Source organism: Strix uralensis, chromosome 5 (genome assembly GCF_047716275.1).
Source record: "Strix uralensis isolate ZFMK-TIS-50842 chromosome 5, bStrUra1, whole genome shotgun sequence".
NCBI lineage: Eukaryota > Metazoa > Chordata > Aves > Strigiformes > Strigidae > Strix > Strix uralensis.
This window is the reverse complement of record NC_133976.1, coordinates 61,324,847-61,352,163: the sequence shown is the minus strand read 5'-3', so window position 1 is coordinate 61,352,163 and position 27,317 is coordinate 61,324,847. Positions and strand designations below refer to the sequence as shown.

At 43.2% G+C, this 27,317-nt stretch overlaps 2 protein-coding genes across 2 annotated transcripts; one reads left to right on the top strand and one right to left on the bottom strand.

Annotated features, from left to right (window-relative positions):
* Positions 1-488: 488 nt before the first annotated feature.
* On the bottom strand, positions 489-18,477 carry PRDM4 (PR/SET domain 4). The gene is made up of 11 exons (XM_074871323.1): positions 18,200-18,477; positions 16,442-16,575; positions 15,593-15,778; positions 12,706-13,500; positions 9,415-9,564; positions 8,083-8,201; positions 7,253-7,338; positions 5,972-6,099; positions 5,099-5,413; positions 2,408-2,576; positions 489-958 (listed from the first exon to the last, which is right to left on the bottom strand). The coding sequence occupies exons 1-11, from the start codon at positions 18,208-18,210 to the stop codon at positions 649-651; spliced, it is 2,403 nt and encodes an 800-aa protein (XP_074727424.1). The 5' UTR covers positions 18,211-18,477; the 3' UTR covers positions 489-648.
* A 6,257-nt stretch (positions 18,478-24,734) lies between these two features.
* On the top strand, positions 24,735-25,301 carry ASCL4 (achaete-scute family bHLH transcription factor 4). Its single transcript, XM_074869453.1, has one exon. It carries the CDS (start codon positions 24,735-24,737, stop codon positions 25,299-25,301), a length of 567 nt encoding a protein of 188 aa, XP_074725554.1.
* Positions 25,302-27,317: the final 2,016 nt, after the last annotated feature.

Here is a 27,317-nt window from a genome sequence, read left to right as displayed (position 1 = left end):
CTTTACCTCTTCACCTGCTTACATGTTCTAGTGAACTAGAGTGAGAAGCAATATTTGATTTTCTGTAGTGGGGCAATTGCTTTGCTGCAAATGCTGATTTTGCTGGCGCTTTTTTTTTTTTTAAACCAAAGCTTTTTTTATTTATTTTTAGAAGGAAACCTGAGCATTGACAGTCTTTGCTCTGTGTCAAACTACATCCTTCAGTTAAAGTATTAAAAAGAAAAACACATCAATTGCCACCACCATTTTTTTGTTTGTTTTTCTTACTGTCACAACTTTGGCAGTTAAGGACAGTTGGCTCACAGGTCACTGCAATTACTTGACTACATTTCTGGTTTGTGGCTCTTGACTCAAAGGGCTATGCAAGGTGTGTCATGTATCCTGGTACTGAATGGAAAAGAAGTATGCACGGTGTGTGTGGAAAACATCTCCTTGCCTCATATTTCCTTCTTAGCAGCGTTCACTTGTATGTGCATGATCCATTCTCATTCAGTGTTTTGGCTACAGAGTTTATTAAGCAGTGGTAGTGCGGAGACCAAAACCGAAGGAAAGCTCCTCATTTGACATATGCTGTTGACTGGGGGAACAAGGGAGAGGATTTCTTTCCTTCCCCAGTTCTACCATCCAAGAAAATTTCCCTCTCTCTTTTTATTTGTTTCCGGAGAGGGCATCACCTGTTGAATAGACTCCATTGTTAATCCTACAGTCTTCAGTCCTCATAGAGTCTATTAATTCCTCCTCTGAATCCTCCTCCTCTTCCTCCTCTGGAGCCAACAGGCTGGATGTGGGGCCTTTACATATTTTTAAGTGGCGAGTGAGGTGATATTTGGTTAGATAAGCCTTGGAGCATTTTTCACAGACATAGTCCCTCTTTCCTTCATGTGAATTGAGATGCTTCTTCAGGTGATTTGTCCTCAGAAACAGCTTGTCACACTTGGGGCATTTGATCTGCCGTTCTCTGCAAGACATGAAAAAGTTAGTTTGCTCCTGCTGCAAGGCAGCTGATACTGTATTAAATAGTGGGGTGATGGTGACAGGAAGGGTGAAAGAAAGGGTCAGTCTTACTCCTAAATCTTACTTTCAGTATGCTTGAAGGAGAAGCAGACCAGAAATAACAGCACTACTGCAGCACTGAAGTATAAATACCGCTCAGTTTTCTCTCACATAGTACGTACACAGAGCCCCTCTCCTCTGTTCCTCACATCCCCTGCCCCAACATCACTGGCAAAAGTCAGGCTTTTTGGACTAACTGCTAGCTTGTAACCAACTGTTTTTCTTTTCTGATGATAAATTAAAGAAGAAAGAATTCTACAACAGTTTTGTTTATTTTTGCATAAGACCAAACTCTGGTTAAACTCCATGTTTTGGCAAGGGCAGAGATGTTGCCATGGTAGAAGGGTTAGTCTCCCTCCTTCCCACTCTGCGTGAATGGGGGGGGAAAAAAAAAACCCAAAACAAAAACGAAAACAAAACTGCTGAGTGCTAACAACTCTCAGTCTTTAAATACTAAGCAGAGGCTTACCAAGTTGCAACAGTCAAATTCTGTAGATGACTGTGCAAAACACTTCTTAGCAGTGGAGCTTTTGGCTCTGGCCCTAAGAACAAGCAGCAAAGCAAGTCTGTCTGCCTCTCTCTTGCTTACGCTAGCTGCACTATGCTGTCTCCTAGGCAGAATGACAGAAGCAGCAGTCGACTCCAAGTGAGTACAAGAACCAGATGCTGACCACAAAGTAAGCAGAGGGACTAGCTCTGGGTAAGCAGCTTTTAAGGGAGGACCTTGTATTGGGAGTAGCTAAACAGGATGGAGAGATTCTCACAGCAAAAGGAATGATCTGGCCTGCCAGAGAGCTGAGGGGGTGGGAGAGACCTGTAGAAAACTGGAGGAGGACCTGGGGGTCTGCCCTGACCATGGGCATCTCTCTGCAGGAGGACCAGGAGACCCAAGTGCATAAATGAGACCTGGGGGAGAGCTGGGAATGACTGCACCGCTGCCCCGCCCCCCCCCCCCCCCCCCCCCCCCGTGCAAACAGAAGGAGACTTCACTAACAAGCTACTCAGTGAGAATAGCATTGAGGAGTTTATGATTTTTCGTGGTCATGCTAGGATGTGGAAACAGTTCTCAGCAGAGAACTAAATGTAAATCAATTAACCCCCTCTCACTTCAAAATGGTGAACACTCCAGAATGCCATTTCACAAGACAAGGGGCATGCCTGGAATTTACTGTGTCATTAAAATACTACAAACACTAGAGTAGGACAACTCCAGCCAGGAACAAGGAATTTGTCCAGATTGACTTCTCTGTCATCTTAGAGAATGAACCTACATTCCCTAGGCCAAACTATTTGCAAACTGGAGATTCATTTTTATTGCACTGGCCAGTCCAACACATCCTGTGAGATCACTTACTGTGTGTGAGTGAGTACGTGCTGCTTGAGGTCCTGCCTCCGCATGAATAGCTTTTCACAGTAATCGCACTTCAGATTCTTCTCCCCCGTGTGGATGACCATGTGCGATTCCAGGTGAGCCTTCTGGGTAAACGACTTGTCGCAGAGGGTACAGCGATAATTCTTCTGACCTATGATTACATACATACACCCACAAATTGTCAGTCAGTGTCCCAAGAAATACAGTAAGCAAACAAGCCTGACCACTTCTGAAGAATAAAATTTTATCCTGAAGAAAGGCAGATTCTTTGTGAACAGGACCTGTTTCCTCCTGCAGCTCTTTCAGACTCAACATATAGGCCTACCTAGTTACAGTCTAGATTCAGCTATGCAAAAAACAGGCATCTAACTTCATTTCATCGTTCCCAAAACTTTTCATTCCCCATGCCATGCCCCCAAGCCAAAAAACCCACTTCAATGCTACTGATTCGAACCACTAAGCCCTTCATGTGATGTGTGGTTCTGCACTTCATCCTTCTAAACACCCTGGATTCCTCTTCCTACAGTGCTTGTGATCAGTCAGCCTTTCCTGTAAGACAGACTTTCTGCTTCTTGTTTGCACCAACTGTGCCTCCCTGTTCTGCATATCAAAACATCACCAGTACGCTTGTAAATCTTCTAGCAAAGAGATTCAGGCAAACATTCAACAACACTAGGCTTATCCAATATGAATTCTTGAGTAAAAATAATGGTAGCCTCCTTTATAATAGTAACCATGGTAGTCATCTCATTACTGTACATCAGTACATCCCCATCTCCACTGATTTCCCACAGGAACTATCTGATGCCTTACTGGAGCCCAACCACATGTAATGCACTGCATTGCCTTTGTCTAGAAAAACAAGTTCTCTTATCTAACACACAGGTACAAAGCTCACTGGCTCTTTGCTAACTTCTGTGTTTTATCCCATTTTTCTATTTATCTGTAGTTCTTTCATTATTCTTTGCCAGAAATGGTTCAAAACCCCTACACGCTACTTGAATTCAGACTAAGTTTGAATAGCACTTGCATCCCTATCCAACTGAGTGTTCTGTGGTTGTGTATACCACACTTGTACTTGATCAGTTTATTAAAACTCCTCACTACTGAGCCCACAGCTTCCTATGCTTGAGTCTAGTGCACTGAACTCCCACTTTTATTCCCTTTCCAGCTCTGTGATTTGCATTCTGTGATTCCCAATAGCTATTTCAACCTCACTGAAAAAAAATAGAGGCAAAAATATCCACACTGTCTATTGCTGGCCTGTATTTGACCTTCACCCTCTCCCCTGTCCTCACTCTGTTAAATCCATGCCTTTTCATATTTCCTCTCTTCTTACACAGCTGAAAAATCTTCCAATATTTTGTTTTCCTCTTCTAACACTCATTCACTGCTCTGCTGGCAATTCTCCCTTTATTGCCAAAGCCTCCAGTCATATCCAAATGCCCACAAAAGTCAACAGCATGTGCAGACTTAAGTTTTGATGAGTGACAGAACTGAGCCTTATCCACATCAGTCTGACCCCACAATCACCAAGTTCAGTCTTGGGCCATTTCCTTAAGATGAAAAACAATTCAAGTAGGGGAGAGGAGAAAGATCTCAGCCCCATATTTAAGTAAGTGCACAACTGTCCACATTACAAGCTCTCAAACCCAATTGGCTTTTTCTCATGAGCAGAAGGGAACCCTTGTTTTATCATAGCTGCCAGCACTGAATCTGCTGTGTGGGAAAAAAGGGTTTCTGTCTCCCAGATGAAGGCCAACACTTTTTCCCTACTGTAATCAACTTTGATTCATCAAATGCTTTTAGATACGGCACAATCAGCCAGAATACAGGTCTACATACTGTTCTAGAAGCACCCACACCACTGAACCCAGCGCAGTCCTATCCCATGCCACCCAACACTCTCTCAGGCAGTGCCCACGCGTTAGCTGCGGTCAGCACGGACTAGAGACAGACAGCCAGGATGCTACCCATTCTTAGAAAGGTAGGTGGAGGGAGATGATTCTCACCCTCTACTCTGCTCTTGTGAGAGTAGTGCATCCAGCTCTAGGGTCCCCAGTACAAGAAAGAATGGACCTGTTAGAGCTGGTCCAGAGGAGGGCCACGAAAATGATCAGAGGGCTGGAGTACCTCTCCTGTGAAGAAAGGCTGAAAGAGTTGGGGTTGTTCAGCCTGGAGAAGAGAAGGCTCCAGGCAGATCTTATTGTGACCTTCCAGTACTTAGAGGGAGTTTATAAGAAAGATGGAGAGAGACTTTTTACCAAGGCCTGTAGTGACAGGACAAGGGGCAGCAGTTTTAAACTGAAAGAGGATAGATTTAGATTGGATATAAAGAAGAAATTTTTTTATCGTGAGGGTGGTGATGCACTGGTACAGGTTGCCCAGAGAAGCTGTCGATGTTTCACCACTGGAAGTGTTCAAGGCTACGTTGGACAGGGCTTTGAGTGACCTGATCTAGTGAAAGATGTCCCTGTCCATGGTAGGGGGGCTGGACTAGATGATTTTTAAAGGTCCCTTCCAACCCAAAACATTCTACGATTCTATGTTTCTAAGAGCTTAGATTTATGGACACAAGCTATGCCCTGCCAACTGGCCAAGGGATCAGAGAGAACAAGTCCTGCCCCAATGTTTTACTAGCACAGGCATCTCTACAGAGTCCCCAACCCTTACCTGTGTGTATCTTGAGGTGTGTCCGTAAGTTGCTAGGATCACTGAAAGCTTTGCTACAGAAATCGCACTTGTGTGGCTTCATACCCATGTGCCCCATGAAGTGGACATGGAGCTTGGAAGGGGAGATGAAAGCCTGGGGGCACATGGAGCACTTCCACTTCCTTTCCTTGCCGTGGCCTGGCCCATGGCTGCTGCTGTGCCCCTGACTGGGGAGGTGGCTGTGAATATGGCTGCTCAAGTGGGCCTTGAAGTCTGCATATGAAGCACATTCCTTTCCGCAGTGGCAGATGTGCATGTCTGGATGTTCAGGGACACCTTTGGGCACAAAAACATCACTTTTAATGAGGCACAGCAAGGCCTAACAGAGCGTGAGCATGATCCATATTAAAACTTTTCCTGTGGTAGCAAAGCCAGCTGCAGAGATTTTCACCCCCGTTCCTTTCAGCTCTGGTGCTTGCTCTTCAGTTCTTTTAGGTATGCCATTTCAAATATTTTGGGGGACCAAACTTTGGAATGATTTTGAGCACAGCTCCACCAAACCTAAATTATCACAACTAAAAGTGGGGGAGAATAGGAACATCTTCAGCTAGCAAAATTCCCTTAGCACCAGATGGATGAACAGAACAAAACCAACCCTTTTTCTTTGAAACTGCGATCATTTACTCCTGATCAGTGGAATTAGATAGTGAAATGTTTTTTTCAAACAATGGTACTCCTGTAGCCATGAAAGGTAAAAGGAAATTATGACATGCACCACTAGGAACTGAGAAGGAACATAATGCACTCCTAAGTTACAGTGCCCAGAGATGGCACTAAAAGGGAATTCAAACTGAGTACTCCCTGCAAAGCCAACAAAGATGAGCGCTTACTTACCAAGCTGTCGTGCATAGTCCCGACTGTAATAAAAGAGAAGCTCGTGTTCAGGTGGGATGTCCCGAGAGGTGCAGAAGTAAATTTTTCCATCGTGAGGATAAGCTACCAGATTCTGCTCTTCCCGGTTCCTATAGTAATGAGAGTTACGAAAAAAACCCCTCCAGAAATAATTACTTTTTGAGAAAGAGAAAAAAAATAAGGAAATTCCTATAAATCAGTAATGAGAGAATCTGAGTGCTTGTCACCACATTATAAAAACTTTCACGTCTGCCACTTCTGTCCTTTTTTATTAAAGGAAAGGAAAACTGGACCTTGTGAGCCAATCTGCTCCACCAAATGATACAGTTTTCAAACCACTGTGGTATCTTGCTGAGAAGATTATTAATAGACATTTGAGTGGGTTGAGAGAAGAGTTTATGATCCTTAAGAAACTACAAAAATACATATATATATTTTTCATATTAACCCACTTAAGAAATAGAGAAATAAATACCAGTAAAGTCTTAAAGCAAAATTATCTTCAAAAATAACTCTTGCAAAGCATTTCCAAGATGTGATAATTCATCTTCTGAAGCTGTATCTTGCATATGTTTATTCCCAGTATCTGAAACCAGCAAAAGCTCTCCCCCACTGCAGTGGGAGATCAAGCATTAACTTCTTGACTCCTGCATATGGGAGCAATGAAATGAATTGCAGGGGAAAACTACTTTGCATCACAGAGCAATAGGAAAGGTTCAGCCTTCTCAAGGGACCACATATGGAGCAATACTGAAGCCAGTCTGAACAGTTTTCATCACAGGCTCCAGAAAAACTGAAAAGGACAACTCTTGCAAGCTGTAAGAGCTTGGAACATGGCCAAAAGAACCAGGGACACTTTGGTAATGAAGTATTAAAATCAAAAAGGCAATCAACATCATCTTCACTGATGTATCCAAAAGGAATGGGATAGAGGGAAGGCAATAATAAACGAACACACAGTACGCTAATATAAAAAGAGCCTGGTTTAAAGCTTTAGAACATGGGAAACGAAGTACATGGGCAGGTTTGGGGCTGTTTTACTATAGCATGTGTACTGGTTCCCCCATAACATTCTCCACTGGGTGCTCCATTTCATTCTCCCGACCAGACCAAGATGCCTAGGTAACTCCTGAAGGTCCCTTGGTCCTGGGCTCATTACCCAACTGGACAGTCAATGCAGCAGCACACATTCTCCAGCACAGCCTCCTATGAAGCTGGCACCTCAGACACCAAGCTACTTAGCACAGTGCAGGTGGTTCTCACCTGGCTTTGCGTACAAACATCATCCAGTTACATTCATTTTCATCAGTTGTAATGATGCAGAACTCCAGGACACCATTGTGATAGAACTACCAGAAAAAAAAAAAAATGCAATCTTAGGACAAAACACAGCAACAAATACAGTGAAAGCCAGCTTCTTTCTTGAAGAGAGGATGTGTTTACCTAGAACAAGCCAGGAGATCTCCATTGCCAAGACCACAGCCCCGTTCTTACTCCTTACTTTCCCCTTCACACAGGAATCTTGACCTCTCTGCTACCCAGGAGGCTAGGAAGGCTGTTCATCAGCATCTTTCCCACACACCACCTTTAGCTCCCAGCAGAAATGCATTTGGCTGCTTTTCTTACAAGCCAAGTCTTCTGAATAATAATATCTGGGCAAACAGTACGTATTTTATTTATATAGATCAATTTTACTTTCTGAACATGAAATGATGTGAAAAAGAAAGCTTTAAAGCAGCTTTCCTAAAACAAATCACTCATCACCTGGGGGTACTTTCAATAAACAGTGATACAAAACAAACAAGTGCTGCCTAGTAATTCATATACAATCTCTGCTGCAGCTACACACAAATACTGGAAACCACATACAGTCCTTTAAAAGAAAAGGCATTAAAGAAGCTTGTTGTACTTCAAGATTGATTACCAGCATATTACATGGTATACAGCTCTGCTATGCTGATATTAAGTATTAAACAAACTGCATTCATTTTGATTTTGGCAAGGATGATAATGTTAAAGCTGCTGTGTCATGTGGTGGCTTTCACCAGATAAAGGCATGCCTGCAGACTCTGTGAACCGTAACATCCACTGACCTTCCAGATGTGACTAGCTGCTTTGTCTGTCCAGTCAGCCACCTCCAAAGAATGGCTCTGCTGCCCAATCAAAGGTCCAAAACAAGTCCTTACAGGAATAGTTTCTCGTGTCCACACACCTATCAGTAGAAGACCAAAATCTACAGAAATCAATTATTTAAACAACTAATCATACATAACAAAGAGGTGGGAGTTTTATGAGATAATGCTCCAGGGGTAATATCTAGGCATAAGATCATCAAAGCTTCTACTTCACATGTAAAACACACCTAAGGCAGAGACAAGAACCACCACCACCGCATGACACTGTTGGGAGCCGCTTTGTTGTAATTACAAATATTTATTTTCTTTGTCAAAAGCAAGTAATTTACTTTTCAGTAAGCTATAAAACTAAGATCCTAGCCACTTGTACCAATTAAAGTTTTCATGGCACTTTCTGCAGAAGCAAAAAATACTAGTTTCAATAACTACATTTCGCCTACCTAATCCCCAGGAATTTCCAGAATTGTTGCTGGGCATTGTTAAGCAGCTTCTGCATTTCTCCCCAGAGGCAGCTGTATTTCTGTCATGGGCAGAGGGATTCCTGCGTGTATATTATTTATTATTAAACATTTATATATATATATAGGTCTACATGAATACACTGAATAGCTTTCATGAATAAACTGGAAACTAGTGCAGCTTGGAAAGAACAGATGTCATCTACTCTCAACAAGCAGCATCACTAAGCAAGCCAATAATCACATTCTTCTCTAGCCTTCAGATCCTTAGGATATTGCACTGTACTCTTTGATCTCCAGGTGACAATGGCATGAAATACAGTAACAAGGTCCACATCCAATGACAAAGTCACAGTCTACATGCCAAATGTAAAGGCGGGGGCGGGGGGGGCAGGCAGGAAGAAAAGAGGCACTAGTGATCAATACTCCAGTGAGAGCACCCAGAAGACCCACAGGTAGCAAACCAAGCTGATGAACAAGCAGACAGAAATCTCTATAATTTCTAATTGGTATCTTCCCCCAAACTGCAATTGCTGTAATGTTTTGTTATCAAAGCTGTGCCTGGGCAGTTCAGCACATGACCTTGCTTGTGCTTGACCTTATGAAGTGTTTCAGTAACGTTCTATGGCAGCACCCCTAGAGTCTAGATGAAGTCTAAGCAGTAACCAGAGAAAAAGAAGCTCTTGCATAATGTAACTCAAGGTGATTACAGAAGAGGGAACCACCTCTCTGTTGCAGTATTTCTTTCCCACATTTAAATCCCTATGGTGTTGGATTTCACGCGGTGTTTTTTAAACCTCTGCATAGAAATATATAGCAATCTGATTCTTACCTGCTTCAGCTCCCATGATAGACTGCCGGAGGACAAGCTGCTTAGGGAGAGAAAGCCTGGCTCGGCTCTCTATTGGTGTGTCAGGGACAAAGGTGACGGGCCCGTGATCTGGGCAGTCTGATGGATATGCCTTGTCACACAGCGTGCACCCTGCAGAGATGGGAAGGGACAATAGGGATTAAAAAGATGCAACAGCCCCCACGGTACAATCAGCTCCCAACCAGTATGTTTCAGCTCAGCTCCTGCCAAAGGCTGCTTCTATCTGCTTTAACTTGTCCTCTTTACTAGCTTTTACTCAGAAGAATACAAACCGTATTATTCAGTCAGATGGGCACCGCAGTACAAGTCAGTGTTCCTATCCAATTCAGATCAAACATGAGGATCTCCACCTGCCTTCCTGATGGCAAATTAATCACCTAGACTCTAGACTATCCCTACAGAGGCATTCTAGCAATGGGACAGAGTCCATTCTTCATCAAAACTACTGCAAAATGGATGGTGGTCTCCCCAGAGCTGGCAGTAACGCTGATGACAGAAGAGCTATTTTCTCTCTGATCACAGGTGAAATAACCTTTATTGGCAGAAAAATCCAAGCCATGCCAAACCAAACACTTTCTAACTCGTTATGGTTTGGATTTTACCAGGAACACAAGAGTTTTCTTGCATGTAGAACCTCAAGGATATTGATGCAAAGGGACAGTAAGGTCTCCTTTCTAAAATTTTTCTGATTTGAACCCACAAATTGCCTTATCTCCATTTAAATTCAGACAATGTGCAAATCTTCATGGCACAAAAACCTGACCTCACTGCTGCTTTTGAAGGACTCACTGCAATAAACTCATACAGTACATCTCTATGGTATGCTACTGAACAGAACAAAACCAGGAGCCCAAGAAGAATCAGTAGCAACACTTGACCAATCTGTCATTCAGCATATGTACTGCTGAAAAATAAACTACTGAAAGTATTTGGTCTAATAAATTTGGGGAAAAGTACAGCATAAAATGCTCTCATCTAGAAAAACTACATCATTTTAATTCTCTATGAATGGAGCAACCGACACCTACTCAGCAACCTCCTTCCTGATATAAATCATTCTTCTTCTGAAGAAAGATGCTCAGCTAAATGAAACAGGATCTCCACAAAGACCTTCTTTGGCCTCTTGATGGCCCAACTCCAGTATAAAAGACCTATCACAGACGTAGTCTTCAGCAGGTATAAACAGCAGCTCCATTACTACTTGTTTAAAGAGATTTTTGGGACACTCTCTTCATACATCAGGGTACCAGAATCTAACCCCATACAAAGTTCAGTTTGAGCAACTATACAATTACAGATAGGAAAGTACTTAGAAAATTATTAGGTAGAGCCTATATAAGCATTGCTTCATGTGCACAGATGACATGTACAGTGACAATAACCAGACCTGAGTAATGAGAAACACTATTTGGAACAGTTGTTTTTAAGCATTGCCTAGCACACACCACTACAGGTCTGTGGACTAGCCCCAAGGAGAGGCAAAGAGGAAGAAAAGCAAGTTCTAGGCATGTGACACTTCCACTTGGAAAGGTTTAGGGATTCATACATTTTTAAGAAGTTGAAAAAAAAAATCCTACATTCTACAGGAAGCGAAATATACCATTTCCTTTCCATTTCCTTGACAAATAATGAAAAAAAAAATCACCGTGATTACTTCTCTGATTTGGGTACCTAGAACAGTAAGCAAAAATGACCAAAAAAAGGACTACTTAAAGTTTTGCAAACATTTAGGACTGTAGCAAAGGCACACTTATTTCTTCCCACTTAGGAGCAGTGTACAAAGTTTTCTGAAAAAGGCCCTGTCTCCTGCCTTCACAGTGAGGAAAAACCACTGAGAGGCTCTAAAACAACTCCTCCTCCTTGCTGTCACCTGTCTGGACACAAATTCATGTTTTATTCAGGAGAAGTTTAAAAAGAACAACAAAAAGTTAAAATTTAAACCTTCCCAAGTCAAAGATGTATTTTGCAAATCACATGAAAGCACTGGGCGTGCAACAGCCATTATAGCATACTATCAATGGGGAGCATCATCTGCAAAACTGCTTAGACCTATTTTAAGTATAGTGACAATAAGCTGGCACATCAGATCTCACTTAGGTGAATAAGACATGCAATCTCACCGCCAGCATGCTGGATATCATAGTATTTTGATCATTATTTGTTCCAATATGCAACAGATGCTTGTAAGAACTGCGCATGAGCTGTAAAACTTCCTCTAGGAGCTGTAAATTCATCATTGTTCTACACTCACCTGATTTTAAGTTATATTTTATCCCACAGAATAAAAGTTTTAATTCAAATGTCTGACTAGAGACTTTGCACTAAACTGCGCCTCTATCATTGCTAACCAAGGTACTATTTCTTTCCATTTCTTAAAAAATGTTCTGCAGGCAAGGCTTGTCATAAGGCTCTGGCAGTTGTAGGGCCGGATTGCATGCAAAAGCAGTGCTCAGCAATGCTACCACAACTAATAAAACGTGAATATAAAAGCTGGCCTTACGCTTCAGGCGCAAGAAACCAGACATGCTGTGGGTGGAAGTTCAAATCTCTGTCCCAGCAAACGAGAACTTCACAGTTCTCAAACACCACTTCTTGAATGATGACAGAATTGAGAGAGTGCAATGTCCAGTGCTCCTCTCTTCCTAGGAGATCAACTAATCTCTGGACTGAAGTCCTTTGATGAGAATAATAACAAATATTAAAAACTTCCCTCCCTCTCTGCTCTTTTTTCCAGCAGGTCCTGTTGAGAACATTTTCATGATGATTGTTCATGGTTTAATAAAAATTTTGCAAAATCACATAACGTCATACTCGACAACTATACCCACTTGATGAAATGTATGGCTTGTGGTGGTGTTCGTTGTGGGCTTTTTAACAGAGCAAGAAGAGTAATTTGTGATGTGACTTTGAAAAACAAAAGTCTCATTGCAAAGGATAATATCAGCATATCCACAAAAGGCAAGAGGTTCATAAAGAACTCAGCTTCCAACCTCAAGGCAACATGGGAGATGGATACAAAGAGAATGATGCTAAAACATCGCCTATTATGACTACTTCCAACTAGTGTCGTTTCAGCGCAGTTAATCTGCCACTGCAGATGTTTCAACTTTTGTGGTCTTGTTAAATAACTAAATTTCTTTCAGCAGAAATCTGTAAGACTAGCAACAAGAGTTCTGTCATCCCACCAGACAACAGCTACATAACCAAAAATAACCAAAAGCTACCCCAAGAAAGCAGGAAAAGCCCACTCACATATGGTAAACAAGGTTGCCATGTTCTCCTTGTTCGAGTTGGAGTCTTCCATTTGCAGAGAGGATGGTACGAAGGCAAGATTGTCTGCAGACACATCCACATGACTTGGCCCCATGGCTACTTCCTGATTTATGGAAGACACCGCCACGGGCTCGAGGCTGAGGCCCACTTCGTGCAAGGCTACCGAGTCCAGGGAAGCTAGGTTGTGTGAGGTAGAGAGCGCCACACTCACGGAGTTGGTGCTCATGGCCACAGTATGAATGGAGTCATTTAGTGTGCTGTCCGATATTCCTGTCACCCGCCCAGCAATGTGGTCGGGCTCCATGACAACAGGGAGTTCCAAAGTGCTACCGTGAATGGGAATGACACTGCCGTGTCCCACAGCGTCCGATGTCAAGTTACTCCCCACCGTGTCTACGGCTAAAGGTTCATGGCTCTGGGAGCCGTTGGGAATCTGTGAATGATCCCTGGCTACATCATCCATTGTAAGCTCCTCTGTCATATCATCTGCAGAGATGGGGCTGGTTACCCTTGAAACGCTCTCCATAGTGATTGTAGTATCCAGTGCTACCTCGTGGCTGTCACTAGGATGCAGGTTTTGAGCACCATGGGTGTTCACTGTGCGGGTGTCCATGGAGACAATCCCTGGTTCCAGTCCCACGGTTCCGCTGGGCTGATAGGTATCTAAGGCTGAGGGATTGCTGGAGACTGACAATGCCGGATTGCTATCAACATTTATAGTGTTGGGATGGATGTACTGAGGTGGAGGTCTGTCAGCCAAGTAAGATAAGATACCTGATAGAATGAGAGGGGGAAAGAGAAGAGAGTGAGATGGCATCAGTTTTCAAATCTTGAACAATAATACCCCATCATGGCAGCACAGTACATTAAGACGTAAATCCTTGAAGACATGTTCTTTACATTATGTCCAATAAAACCCCACTAATTCTGAAACACAGCTCACAAACATATGCCAACCCAACACTCTTGTGAAACTATCATTTGACAGCAAATACAGAGCTTCCATTCAACTGAGCAAGTCTCTAGTTATTTGTCAAACTCTGGTCAAGTTTCCAGCGGCATTTAACCTAGGCTCCTCAGTACAAAGACTGAATCAGAAAGAGGTTTTTCACATTTTAGGCATAATTTTTCATTCTCAAGAAATAGCTGACAAAGGATGAAGGACTGCTAGTGGAATCTAGTATTTGATAATCCCTGGTTCATCTTTGCTAGGAGAAGTAGAAATAGTTCTCAAGGATACATCCTTTTTGCTTAGGTATTTAAGTTTTAACAATGACTACTTCCTTCCTCTAAGACTAAGTGACACAACTGTCCATCTCCAAGATCACCAACTGCAATTCTGAAGAACCAAGATAAGGTCTCTCTAAAGTATCATGAGTCATCTGTTGTCTTTCCTTACATGAAAAGTATGTTGTTTCTCCTAAAACAAGAGCCCAGTTAAATTTAAATCAGAAACTCTCAACATCTTTTCTGGTAGTTCTGGGAAGCTTCTCAACATCAAACAACCTTGGAACTTAAGATACAAAGAAATGCTAACCTGTATTTACATTCTATCAACTTCTCTTGTTGGACAAAGCTAAGAAAAATCTTTGGAGGAAATACATCGCACATTCTAGTAAACAGTACTTCTAGCAGAGACAGAGAGAGATTTTGCAGATTCTGCAAGATCTGAGTCAGCATGTTTCTTTTTGGCCTTGAACCCTAAAAGCCATTTGTTCTGTAAAAGTTTTCCATAGAAAAATGTCCGTAATTACACAGACGCAAATATAGATGCTCTTTCTGCAGCACCACCCTATTAAAAATGGCTAAGCCAAGAAATGGACAGTTAAATTTAACCTGCTACATCACATTTCTGCATGCAATCCTGCCTTGTGGCTTGAACAAGGAGGATCCTTGAAGGCAGTAAGATGACTGACAGAAGAACCTTATGAAACGTCAGACTAAACATCATGCAGACTAGAAAGAGAAAAATACATTTGTGCATAAATTATTACAGCTCAGAAGAATGGCAAATACTTTTGGTCCTCAAATGCACTGTCTCCTCCTCTACTCTTTGCCCACAAAATGGGCAGGTATGTAATGCAGTAGGAAAGGTTACTCCTAAGCAGTTGGCAAGTTCAGCCACTAGTCAAAAGGTAGTTGGATGAGATCTGGGCTGCTATATTTCTTCTCCTAACCTAGGTTGAACCAGCACACTCACTGGCTGACCTTGAATCTACCCACTTCTACCCTGTTAATCTTTGCTACAAAACAAAACAAGGACTACATTTAAAGCTCAGATTTCTGTGTCTTTATATATTAACATGTCAAATTCTACATTTATATTCTAAAACACATGCGAGAGACGAATTGAGATAGAAATCAGTATGTTAGGCCTTTGGAAATCAACTTTGAACAAAAATGATGAAACACTACGCCATGGGCTCAATGGGTGGGAAAGAGCCCAAACTCCTCAGCTGATGGCTTGCTTTTTTTGAGCTTTGAACTACTGTAACCTACAATTATGTACATATTAAGTACTGCTTCAGACTACAGGAGAAAAAAAAAAAAGCCATTTTCAAACTACAAGCCATTTGACATAGAAACCAGGCATGCTTTGTTTTCTGTTAATCTTAAAAACAAAGCAGTAGGAGGAGGGATCAGAGGTTTGGTTTAAGTAGAAAATGCCCTGCAGTTCTCTTCGTAGACATATATAGCAACAGAGACCTGAAAATAAAGGTGTGTAAATAACACAACAGACTCCAGACAAACTCAGGGAATTTACAGCTCTGCAAAACAGTCGGTTTTGCCTGCTTCAGGACAGAAACAGATGGCTCTTAAAACAATTTCTCTCTCTGTTCCCATCCATCAGCACCAGACTACTTACCAGGTAGAATGTGTCTGAAATAGCTGCTCTCCAGGTGAGGGTATGGTGGCGGAGGTAGGGTGTAGTTTCTCTCTGGTATACCACACATCACTCCTCGATCCCCAATACCCATTGGGAGCATCAGAGACAGAGCAGAGGGCAAGGAACTCAAGGAGGGGCCCAAGTTTGGAATTGCAACAGGCAAGCCTGCAAAAGAAAATGCCCATTTAAATTCAATGGAGCTACGTGAGCTTATGAACACACAAAACAAAGACGTTAATACTTCCTTGGGAGCTCCCTATGGAAGTACAGTATTGTACTGTGAAACTAAGATGTCAAGCTTCAAAGAAAGGATCACAGTTATCGCAGCACTGAGAGGCATGCCTGAATGTGGCTAGATCTTTTTTTGGATACATTATGCAGCGCCGGCTTCTACTTTACAATTGTAATGGACTTTTGTCTGTGTAGTCCCCTGAAAAAAAAAAGCTAAGAAAACAGTTTTGCTTTACAGGTAAAAAACCATTATTTTCACCTGAGTGAAGATACACATAGATGGAGGTGGATTTGCAGCTAAAGTTCCTATTTCAAAGGATTCTGCTGCCACCCACTTACCCACAGTGCAAACCACCCCATTAGAACAAAATAGGACTCCCATTAAGGCATAAGCCTGGTAAGCACACATGCCTTTTGCTTTGCCCGCATAAGCAATGGTTTATGGTCTATCCTTCCCCAATTCTACATCACCTCATTATCTGCTAAAGACATGACTCGCTATCAGAGCAAGCAATGCTACCCAGTTATGAACATTCCCGTGACAGTAAAACACAAAGCATGAGCTGCAATAGCCTTTGTGGGAGCCTTCCCCATTACCTGGTGCTGGTATGGCGTTGTGAGTGGGTGATGCTGCCAATCCCAAGTGACTCCCTGAGATGGGCAGGGCATTGCTCACAGAGGATGAGGTCAGCTGGTCCATCCCTACAGGACTCAAGTTAATTTCATTCATCCTGGGAAGCAGGGAACAGAAAGGGGAGGGGAAAAAGAAAGAGAAACAGAAATAAGAGCATTCCTGATTACTGACTGTACTGTGGTGAAGAAGGGCTGAGCAAACAAACTCAAAACCAGATATTGACACATAAAAGCTCTGCCTTAGAAAGCTAAGCATAAAGCTCATCAACCACTCACACTGTGATCACGTCATGATCAATACATATTGATCATATTAGATAGCAATAACTAGGATTAAAAAGCCAGTTCAAAAAGACAAATCAGACCACAGCTTCTTCCTCGCCATCCAGAAAACAGTCTCATTCCTTGTAGTCAAAGCCACTGTGATTAAAGTATTGTGAACACAGATCAACTTGCAGGCTGAATGTCACAATTACTTGGACAATGGCATCTGATTTATATTACATGACTACTGCACACCACACTCACATTCAAAAAACAATCAGGGGAGAGGAGGGGGAAAGATCACTTAAAACTGGTAATGGACACAAAATGTCAGTTTGAACCAGACCAACAGTGACAAGAGTCACCTCTGCAGAATAGCCATTGCATAGAGTTTTAACAGGCTGCCTCAGGCTGGTTCTGCAGACATGGCATGTGCTCCTACCACATTAAAAACTGGCACCACGGATGACATCAGAGCAATCAACCAGTGGCTCTTGAGTGCCTGCACCTCTCAAGCTACTCGAGTGGGCACACACCACATGAATGGCTGTAGAGCTGCAGAAACCACTGGGCTGCCCAGCAACTCAAATCCCCAGCCTTGGGAGAAACCATGCCAGAGAAACTAGGCATATCCGTCCTCTGGGATCACAAGCTGCACATGCAGCCTGAACCAGTCCCTGGGGATGGGGACATGAAGGAGACATGGTTGCCTCCCACTTGTCAATAACTCTGCAAGCTCTGCCTCCTCTTAGCTCTGCCCACCCTGGCACTCCTGACCACACACCAGTGGTTTGTAGGGTCAGAAAGACCGGCTGACCCCACAGCTGTCACAACCCCTGCACCAAGACTGAACAGCCTCCACCCTGACCCAAGCCTCTCACATGCCCTCTGCAAGCAGCAGGCCCAAGCTCTGCAGTATCGACCAAGAGCTGGAGCTTGGATCGCCACTCCAGTAAGGAAAGGTACTGCTCACCCTGGAAAAATGGCCAAATACACCAAAGTCAAGCAAGTTAACCCGAAGGTCTGAGCTACACAAGCGGAGCCACTGACTTTCAGCTCGCTTCTGCCCCATTTTCACATCGCACGGTCGCCCACCCTTGTCAACCACCCCACTTGCCTCCAGGGACGGCTTGGCAGGGAGAGTGCCGAGGGTCCAGCTACCCGGCGGGGCCACCCCCGTTTTCGGCCCAAACGGCTGCTCAGGGTGGCGATGCCCGAGGGAGGGATCCACCACCCCCGCCCGGGGCCGAGGGGTGGGGAAGTACCGGGGCAAAGCCTCGGGGCCTGCGGGAAGCGCTGAACGCTTTAGGGACCCCCTCCCCTCCTTGCCTCTAGTCCCCTGGGCCGGGGTGCGCGCCGCTGTCGCAAGGTCCGAGGTGCCCGTCCCCCGCCTCGCCCGGCCGCGGTCCCGCCCGCCTCCCCCGGTCCCCCAGCCCCGGCGGACGCGAGGGCGCTCACCTGGGGTGCATGGGGCCCGGCGCCGGGGCGGGGCCTTTCCCGGCGGCAGAACTGCCGCGACCACAGCCGCATTAGGGCCCTCAACCCCGGTCCGCCGCCGCCCCTCGGGCAGGCGACTGCCCTCGGCTCCGGCCCCAGTCCCGGCCCCGGCCCGACCGCAACCACCACCACCGCCGCCGCCGCCGCCGCCTCATGGGCGGGGCCCCGAGCGGCGCGGGCCCAGCCGCGGGCGGGGGAGCGCGGAGGAGGAGGAGAAGGGAAAGGGAGGTGGTGATGGCGGCGACAGCGGCGGCGGGAGGGGGACGGGGGCCGTTTCCGGCACCGTGCGCCACATCCAGGAAGCGACGCCACCACCCGGGGGCTCGGCCGCTTCCCGCCTGCCGCGGCCGGCGGGGTCCGTGACGGGCCCAGGTCTGGGTGCCGGCCCGGGCCCGGCCGCCTCTGACATGCTGGCGCGGAGGGGCCCGCCCGGGAGTGCCTGGGGGGCCCTCCCGATTCCGTGTCAGGCCGGGCCATCCCTGTCCTCCTGGCAGCCGCCTGCCCGCCGCGGCGGCTCCCCGGCCTCGCTGCCCCTGCCAACTTCCCGGCAGCCGCCGCAGGACTCGACACCAGCCACCGTGCTGGAGGCCGGGGCCGGCCTGCCTTCGGTGAACCTCGGCGGCATTTCAGCCGTTTTCACCGCCAACTCCCCGCCTTATTTCCTGATTATTTCCAGCACTGTGGGCATCACCGTGGCAGGAGAGCGGGCCTGGGAGCAGCCCGGGTACACGGCAGTTCTCCCTTTTCCGATCATCTTGGTTGGCACTCTCCAGTCATAAAGCATCATCCCCGCCTTGGTCGGCTGACTGAAAACCCTTGCCTGTGGTTTCACATGCCACCTCTTTCAGAAGGGTGTGATGCTTACTCTGTTTTTTCACACAATAGTGGCAGCTATCTCACCGCTTTCTCATTACGCCCTCATAGCTGCTGTCATTGGAGGGTTGTGTTTCATGTCCTCCGGTACCATCAGCCTGTACATCCCCAGCTGCCTTCTGGACATCAACTGTTGTTCAATTATCTATGATTTATGGCTCATGTACAATTCCGGCTAAGGCTACATTGCAAAGGAATCTCTGATGTGTGCAAGTAGTTTTGTAACTCATTTTTGCCTGTGACAACGTGGATATTCATCACATATGCTGCTCAAATCAGTCTATAAGTTCCTTAAGTGCTGGGGTGAACAGCTGTTTACTGAAACACTGTAATGTGTTTCTGTAATTTGATTATGCCTGACACTTAAACGATGCCTCATTAAATAAGACATCCCTTGATAGGATGTCTGCACAGGAGGAAACTTGCGGTATTTTTCTGCCTGTTACCTCTTGACCTAGAGAGCCTAAATGTAGGTTCTGGAAGGATCATTCCAGTTCAGTACAAACCCATTGGTTCTTCTAGGTGTGGAAGCATGCTCTCCTCATTTGGCTTTGGCTGTCAGAAAGTTAGACACTAGTTCTTTAAGCTCTCTCTGTAACTGAAGGGTAGAAATAGGCTTCAGCAGAGAGTTCTTCCTCCCATCCTGAGGTAGGTGTCTGAGACGCGTAAGAATTCCCTTTGGAGCTGCCTCTCTGTGTCTATGGCCTGTAACTGGGACCTGCATAATCAGTTTAGCCTAAATATATAACTTCTGGAGGACTGGATTTAGGTAAAGTAAATCCAGGTGTCTGTCATTCATAACCAAAAGAATGACCTAATTTAGGTTACCACATATCCCACAACATCTCCTCTCCTTTTCTCCGCTAAGCCAGATAATCCTTACTCTAACTATGACTGAGTGTATCTGAATTGGCCCACAAATATTATTTCATCAAGTCAAGAAAGAGCTCATCAAGTCTTCAGGTTTTTAGGGACTACTAAGCTTGTGATTATTTGTGCTTCATTTTTATGTGTGTAGTACCACATATTCACATGGTTGGTGCTAATACTTCACATCCATCTTAGAAACTCCAGCAAACAACTACAAGCCCAAAAGTCTCTCTCTTGACATTCCATTCCCTAATATATAGGAGATGACTGGAGACCTTCCATTTTCAGACGTCATCCTTACAACTTCGCAGTTATACTCAGTACATCTCAGTTCTGTCCTGAAATGCTAGGTTATCCCAAGCCCTCGGCTTATCTTAATGCCAATTATTATAGCGTAATTCTACTGCAGAACTGCCCTGGTGCTGAAATCCTTGTGCTATTTCAACTATCTGTGCTGAAAGTAACACTTTGAGCCTATGAGCCAGATTGGATGTAGTCATACGCAGGTAAGAGTGTTTTTCCTACTGTGAAACATGAGTCCTCTGAGATTCCACCTTTTTTTGTAGTCACTTTACTCCCTTGAACAAGTGATATCTTAACTACCAGTTTAAAGCACAAGTATCAAAGGAAGCCAGTGATAATATGAAGTGTCACCAAATGAGAAATTAATCTGTATCTACAGGGATGTACTCTGCATGCCCAAGGTATTGTGATAAAACACATCTGAGAACTATTTCTTCTGCAAGGGAAGATACTTTTTTATATACCAGACACTTTCATTATATGTGAAGTGTTTTGATAAGACAACTGCACTATGTCCCCTGAAAGCTTAGTTTATTGACATTTATAGCAGTACTTGCTGCATGAGGAACAAATTGCAGAGCTATTTTTCAAGTTGTCTTCTGATCCTGGAGATGTACTGAAAGATAAGGGAAACTCATGAAACCACAGGGGAAATAGATGCAGTAAGCACACTTCAGTCCTCCTCTGTGGCATCATGAGTGGAAGTCCCTGCTGGACCACGCCCACACCTCGATATGATCAGTTCTCTTCTGCTATTGCAAACCTGCCCTTGGGTTCTTTCTCAGAGAGAGCAGAATTACACTATTAACAGAATATACAAAAAGCAGCAGTTGAAGCCAAACATTTTAACATCAAAAATCCAAATTTCTTACCACCTTTTATTGGCTTTTTAGAACTTTGCAGGCCTGTATTTTGGTGATAGTCACAGTATGAAACCTGAGTAGTTTAGGTGCAGCTCTCACTTCTAGCTGTGGAGCTGGAAAGAGATGGCCCATGCTTAAGGATAAAACAGGATTAGAGAGGCACAAAACTGTTTAATCTTGTATTCCTGGATCTCAGTCTAAATTTCAGTTATTACTGTAAGTCTGTAGTATGCTGTTAACAAGAGAAACTGTTAGTTTCACAATTTTATATATGTCAATAAATTGCAGCAACCCAGACAAACTATGATATGCATAATAAATATTAGAATTTAGTATAATTAGAGCACGGTAAAATATAACAAATGCACAGTGTTGTGAGGGTTTCTTTTTAAACTCCTGATGTATTTTCTTCTTCTTCCTTCTCAGTAATGTGTTCACAGATAAAATAGTTGAGACATCATCTGTTGGGAAATAGGTGGACTTGCATGTGTTCAGCTGACTCTTGTGTTTCTACTACAATATTTCTACCAGTTACTTTCTTTTCAGACACAGAGGGACATGGTGTCAAGGAAAATCTGTTGCTTTGAGTAATTCAAAGAAATTCAAGGCAATCACTGTGTAATGTCACTAGCGTTATTCATGATTCTTGTGGGATTGTAAATGAGTTGAGGGTTCTTCTGTACAAAGATTACATTCTTGTAGATATTGTGTTAGGATATATTCAATTAAAACCACAACTAAGTCATATCTGTAAGGAAGATGCCTTAATGTTTTATTTTGAGGCATGTTAGAAATATTTTCTATTCATTTTGGCTGGGTAATTAAGTGCGTATAATGAAGTAAAAGGAAGGAGAGAAAGAAGGGCATTGACTGTGGCATTCAAACAGGTTCCGTTCATAGAATCATAGCAGCATAGCATCACAGAATCATAGAATCATAGTATCATATAATGGGTTGGCTTAGAAGGGACCAGAGACCCAATCCAAACTGGCCTTCAAGACTTCCAGGGAGGGGGTTGTGGCTGCTCCCTCCCTGGAAGTGTTCAAGGCCAGGCTGGATGGGGCTTTGAGCAACATGGTCTAGCAGAAGGTATCCCTGCCCATGGCGGGGGGGTTGGAACTAGATGATCTTTAAGGTCCCTTCCAACCCAAACCATTCTATGTTTCTATGATTCTGTGAAGGGAGACTATTTGAATGCCACAGTCAATGGAGTAAGGAATCTCCCAGCATCCCCATTTAAACTTTGTATTTAAAAAAAAAACAAACCCCAAACAAAGCAAAATATGTAATATAAATAGAAACAGTACTTCTGCCATTGTAGAGCAGCGAATAACACCTGATTTGTACCACCTGAAAAGCAAACCAGGCCATCTGCTTCATATCAGTATGGAGGATATTACATTCTGGAATCAAAGCATCATCCAAGCAAAGGTGTGAAGAGAAGTTAATCGGAGACACAGTGCAAGAAAGAAGATCAAAGGCTTGTCTTAGAAGAGGAACATTATCCATGTAGTCTTAACCTACTCTTATAATTAAAAAGAATGCATATTAGCCTTTTGCTTTGGTGGGCCAGTCCTGCTACTTTCATGAAGTCTGCATGTGCAGACACGTTAAGAAAGGCCTGTTTTCTGCAGAAGTCAGTATGGGAATGATACATTGCTTTAATCCTTCTTGCACTCTCAGCAATGACCTACAGTGGGACATAAGGTGCATTGGCCTTGCACTGGCTCCCTGCCAGCAAGTGACATTAAATTGTCAACAAGATACAACATTCAATAAAAGCCTGTGGCATATTTTCTTACTTCTCTTGCACACAAACAAAATCAGACTGCAGAGTCCCTTTGATATGAGATTGGCTTCAATCATTCAGATTAACAAATAACATTTACCTGTAATTTTTCTTCATGTTTTTCTCTAAAGGATTAACAATGTGGATTTTTCTGTAGGAAGAGTGGATGTCTGTTTAGCACAGGTGCACTCTGGGAAGTGCTGGTGACCTGCATTTACAGTAAACACAGAAAAGAGGTCTGGCAGCACTTGCATGACAGAACTGAAACATAACCCTGCCTTTTGAAGATGGCTAGAGTTCTGGCAAGGTCATGGAGATATGTGAAACATTCTGGCACCTGCGACACCCCCTCTGAGAGGCATGTTTCCATTTCCTTACAGGAATACTGCCAGAGAGCAGCATTTTAAATCTCATGATGACACAAATCAAATGTCTGTTTCCTACTTCAGCTATTTGCTTAGAGGCCAACATCCTCTTTGTTTGAAGAAAATGTTAAGTCCTGGCCTACCTTAGTGCTACACTGAATGAGCTGTTTTCATTTAAGCATTCATTTCTGAAAACATTTACTGGACAACAGAGTTTATAGTGCAAGTCATATTGAAAAGCTGATACTGTTCAACTGTTTCCAAATATTTTTTTAAAAGGCAGAAAGTCTCTCCTTATACTGCCAAAAGTCCTTGTCTTTTGTCCACCTCTTCACCTTGGCAAGCTGCAGGCAAACTGGAGGATGCAGCACAGATCTGGCACAGTCAGGAGGGATTTTCAGCTCCCCAATTAAAGCAGTGTGTAGGGTCCATCAGGTAAGCCAATATCTAGGTAAACATCTAGTAATAGCTACACAAGGGGCAATCAGGGCATCACCTTTGTATTTGCTTATCTGAGGCAGGTGCTCAGAGTGATGACCAGAACACTCCTGCAATGAGCAGAAACATGAAAAATGTTGAAGATTTTTGAAAATGCGCATGTTCAATTTGTGAAACTCACATTTCTTGAAAAAGTCTCTCTTCAGACAAATCAAGCAGTTTTCCTCTTATGCTTGCACGTATGTATTCTTGATCTGACATGTCTTGCAACCACAAGAGAGCACTCTTTTCTTTGAAGATTTCTCAGCTTCCCCAGAAAGCTAGAGACATGCCCTATAAGTTTTTGCAAACTGCTTGTGAGCTGTTTCAGTTAGACCAGAGCAGCCGAAACAACAAAGCTTGCAGTTGGCTTTTAGATTTCATTGTGAAAAGCCTTTGGGTAGTTTTCAGATGACAGAAGATCCTTGGTTCCTGAAAAGGAGGAGTTCTGCCAAAACTTTGAAGAGCCCTGTAAACTTTGCAAATTACCCAATTTTGGAGACAATTATATCAAATGATATCATGGATTACAATACATGAGAAGTGTTTAGAGCCTGGAAGATTATTTATGTTTGGCATTAACTCTTATGGTCATAATTTGAAGCAGAGAGAAAAGGAATACACAGGAACCCTCTTATTATCTTTTGAAATATGAAGATCAGAGGAAAAGAGGGTTTAAAGTGTGGAGTGATGGTCCTCCAAACCTGTCTGTAAATTAGCTGGCATCCTACATCTATAAAAACAACAAGGCTTAGAGCTGATTTCCAGGCACAGAGTGGACCTCATGAGTCGTTAGCAGTGGTTTGAGATCTAAGTTTTTATATACCACAGGAGTGGTGTATAAAATTGCAGCCTGCGGGGCTACATATACAAATGTTTCCTCCTTGCTTCAACTGATACAAGATTTGGAAGACAAATTCAGGAACTGACATTCCACTGGTGAGAAAAAAATAAGCATGGACAGCAATAAAGATGATGATGGACTTTTGAACAGGATTGCATTTCCAGGAGCTGTGTCCCTGGCTAACAGCCATGTGCATCCCCACGGGGTCCCCCTGAGAGAGCCCTTTGGGGTTCCCTTCCATCTGGACCCATCTTACTGGAAGCAAACCTACGGCGGGCACGGAGGTTGCATTTCCTACATCCCATTACCTGGCTACGTGAGCATCTATGACTACTCCTTTGAGCCTGCCTTCATTCGAAAGAGGAATGAGAGGGAAAGGCAGCGCGTGCGCTGCGTCAACGAGGGCTACACACGCCTGAAAGAGCACCTGCCCAAGGAATTTGCTGATAAGCGCCTCAGCAAAGTGGAGACCCTGAGAGCTGCAATAAGCTACATCAAACACCTGCAGAGCTTGCTGGACTGCCATCCCTTAGTGTCTAACAGTAAGGAATCGCTCTCTGCCAAGGAGCTCCCAGAAGCTCCCAGTCCTGGTGCCCCACGGGAGTGCAACAGTGATGGGGAGTCTAAAACCTCTTCAGCTTCATCCCCCTACAGTGAATCTGAGGAGACAGGCAGCTAGATAATGGCCTCTCTGGAGACAGAAAGCTTCAAGTTCGGCTGAAAACCAAATCTAAAACCCTGGGGATTTTTCTACAGGTGAAAATGAATAGCAGGAAAAGGAAAAACAGCTAGGGGAAAAAAAAAAAAAAAGGTATTTTCAGTCTGTCAAATGACTTTAAATGTTGTCTGTACAAAACCTAAAGATGATTTGTAAGCAAAGAGATATCTCTCAGGTTGCTTCAGCTGTGTTATGAAATTTCCTTTGGATTGTTGAAACTGAAGCAACCTTTGCATTCTACTTTTCATTCAGCTTTTATTCTGTTCATCTATTTTCTTTTGCCTTTCATTCAATGAGACTGAAACACCAGAAAAATCCATTTCAGGAAATTCCCCTCCCCTTTCTCCTGCTTCCTCATGTAAGTTTTCTTGTCTGTTTTTCCTCTAACCTGAGATGCACTGGGTTGCAAACACTTGGACTGGGAAGGGTAAGATTTAGATAAAATGTCATTCCCTTAAAATTTTTAGAAAACCACAGAAATACTTCTATTTCTGAAAAGACAATTTTTAATCTATAAATAAGGCTATATTTGGGATTTAATTTCCTTTATGGCATCTTCTAAAGTGAAAGAAGCAACTTGCACATTGGACACTACCTATTTGGTGATTATTCATAGGATAATTTTCAGGAAAAGAAAATCTGACACTTTCATTCTAATCAATGCTAGGAAGAGGGATAGAGAGTTCTGTAAAATTGTACCTTCAAAGCAAAGCTCCACTCATGATACTGAAAAAATGTTGCCAGCTTTTTTCCTTCTTTTCTGAAAATTGAGTTTGTGGCCAAAATAATCTTGATTGTGTCTTTTTGGCAGGTCAGAGATTATATGCTTAGAAATATGTTCCTGTAGTGGTTAGATGCTGGTGTGTACAAAAAGGGTAACACTGAATATATCAGTTTACATCTGCATGAAAACGTAGATATTTCTCCTTTTGTTTAGAATATTGTATTACTTTTTAAAAATTACACCTTTTAAAATTAATATCTCAAAATTCATGGAATACCTTTAATTTCGACCATGAGAATTCATCTCTAAATTGCTCTAAAATTTTCCTTTCTCCAAAGACAGATTTAAATAACATTTAGCTATGTGCTTAAATCCTGTTCTGAATATGGGGTAAACTCCTTCTTATCCATACACTTTCCACATACCTTTCAAATTTTTGCCTTTTTGGCCTCATGTTGGTGAAATGGTTTTGTATCTTTTTGTCTTTCCTTCATGTCATGCTGACTGAACACCTGAAAAAATACTTGTGTATAAGTAAGAACAAATACTGATCAAATACCTCAAAGTGTGTCCATAAATTTAATTTAAATAAAAATTTTAATTAATCCTGGCTGTGTTTTTTTTCACTTTCAATTGACAACAAATTTGTAAAGCAATTTACAAAATTACAAAATTGTAAAGTAATTTTCAGGAAAGAATAAAGAAAATGGATAGGAAGTAAATATGAACTTCTACCTATGAAACTAATTTTTTTAATCTAGATTTTTAAATCTAGATAAAGATCAGGTTTGTTCCATGGGCATCTAATCAAAATTATTTGGTACAACAATGGTCTGTGATTTTTAGCAGACTGCTGTGAACATTTGTACACTTTTAGCTATCGTGTCCATGGCAGTCACGGGCTTCATTCTTTATTCTTTACGTGGTAGCCAGCTTCCTTTTCAAATTACTGTTTTGTTTTTCTAAGGGCTGTTACTTTTGCAGGGTCTATTTCCTAGACCCAAAGAGTAGAGGTCTAGTTACATGGACAGTTCAGATTGAGACCAAAGCACTCATTTCTGGGTGTGTGTCTGTATTTGTTATCCAAGAAAGGGGAGGAGGGCAAAGTAGTGGTCTGAATGTCTGATTTGGATTCATTATTTTTCGGCTTTTTTTCTTTCCTTTGCGGTCTCTGACAAGAGATTCAGACTCTCTCTGCCTCAGTTTTGAGATTTCTGGAAATATGGTAGTGCTGCTGGTAACTCTGTCAGTAA

Coding starts and splice junctions, on each gene's coding strand:
- ASCL4 (XM_074869453.1), top strand. CDS start 24,735: ATGGACAGCAATAAAGATGATGATGGACTTTTGAACAGGATTGCATTT.
- PRDM4 (XM_074871323.1), bottom strand. Junction 13,501..15,592: donor TTTCAGACACATTCTACCTG/GTAAGTAGTCTG, acceptor TCATTCTATCAG/GTATCTTATCTTACTTGGCT. Junction 2,577..5,098: donor ACACCTCAAGATACACACAG/GTAAGGGTTGGG, acceptor ATGTAATCATAG/GTCAGAAGAATTATCGCTGT.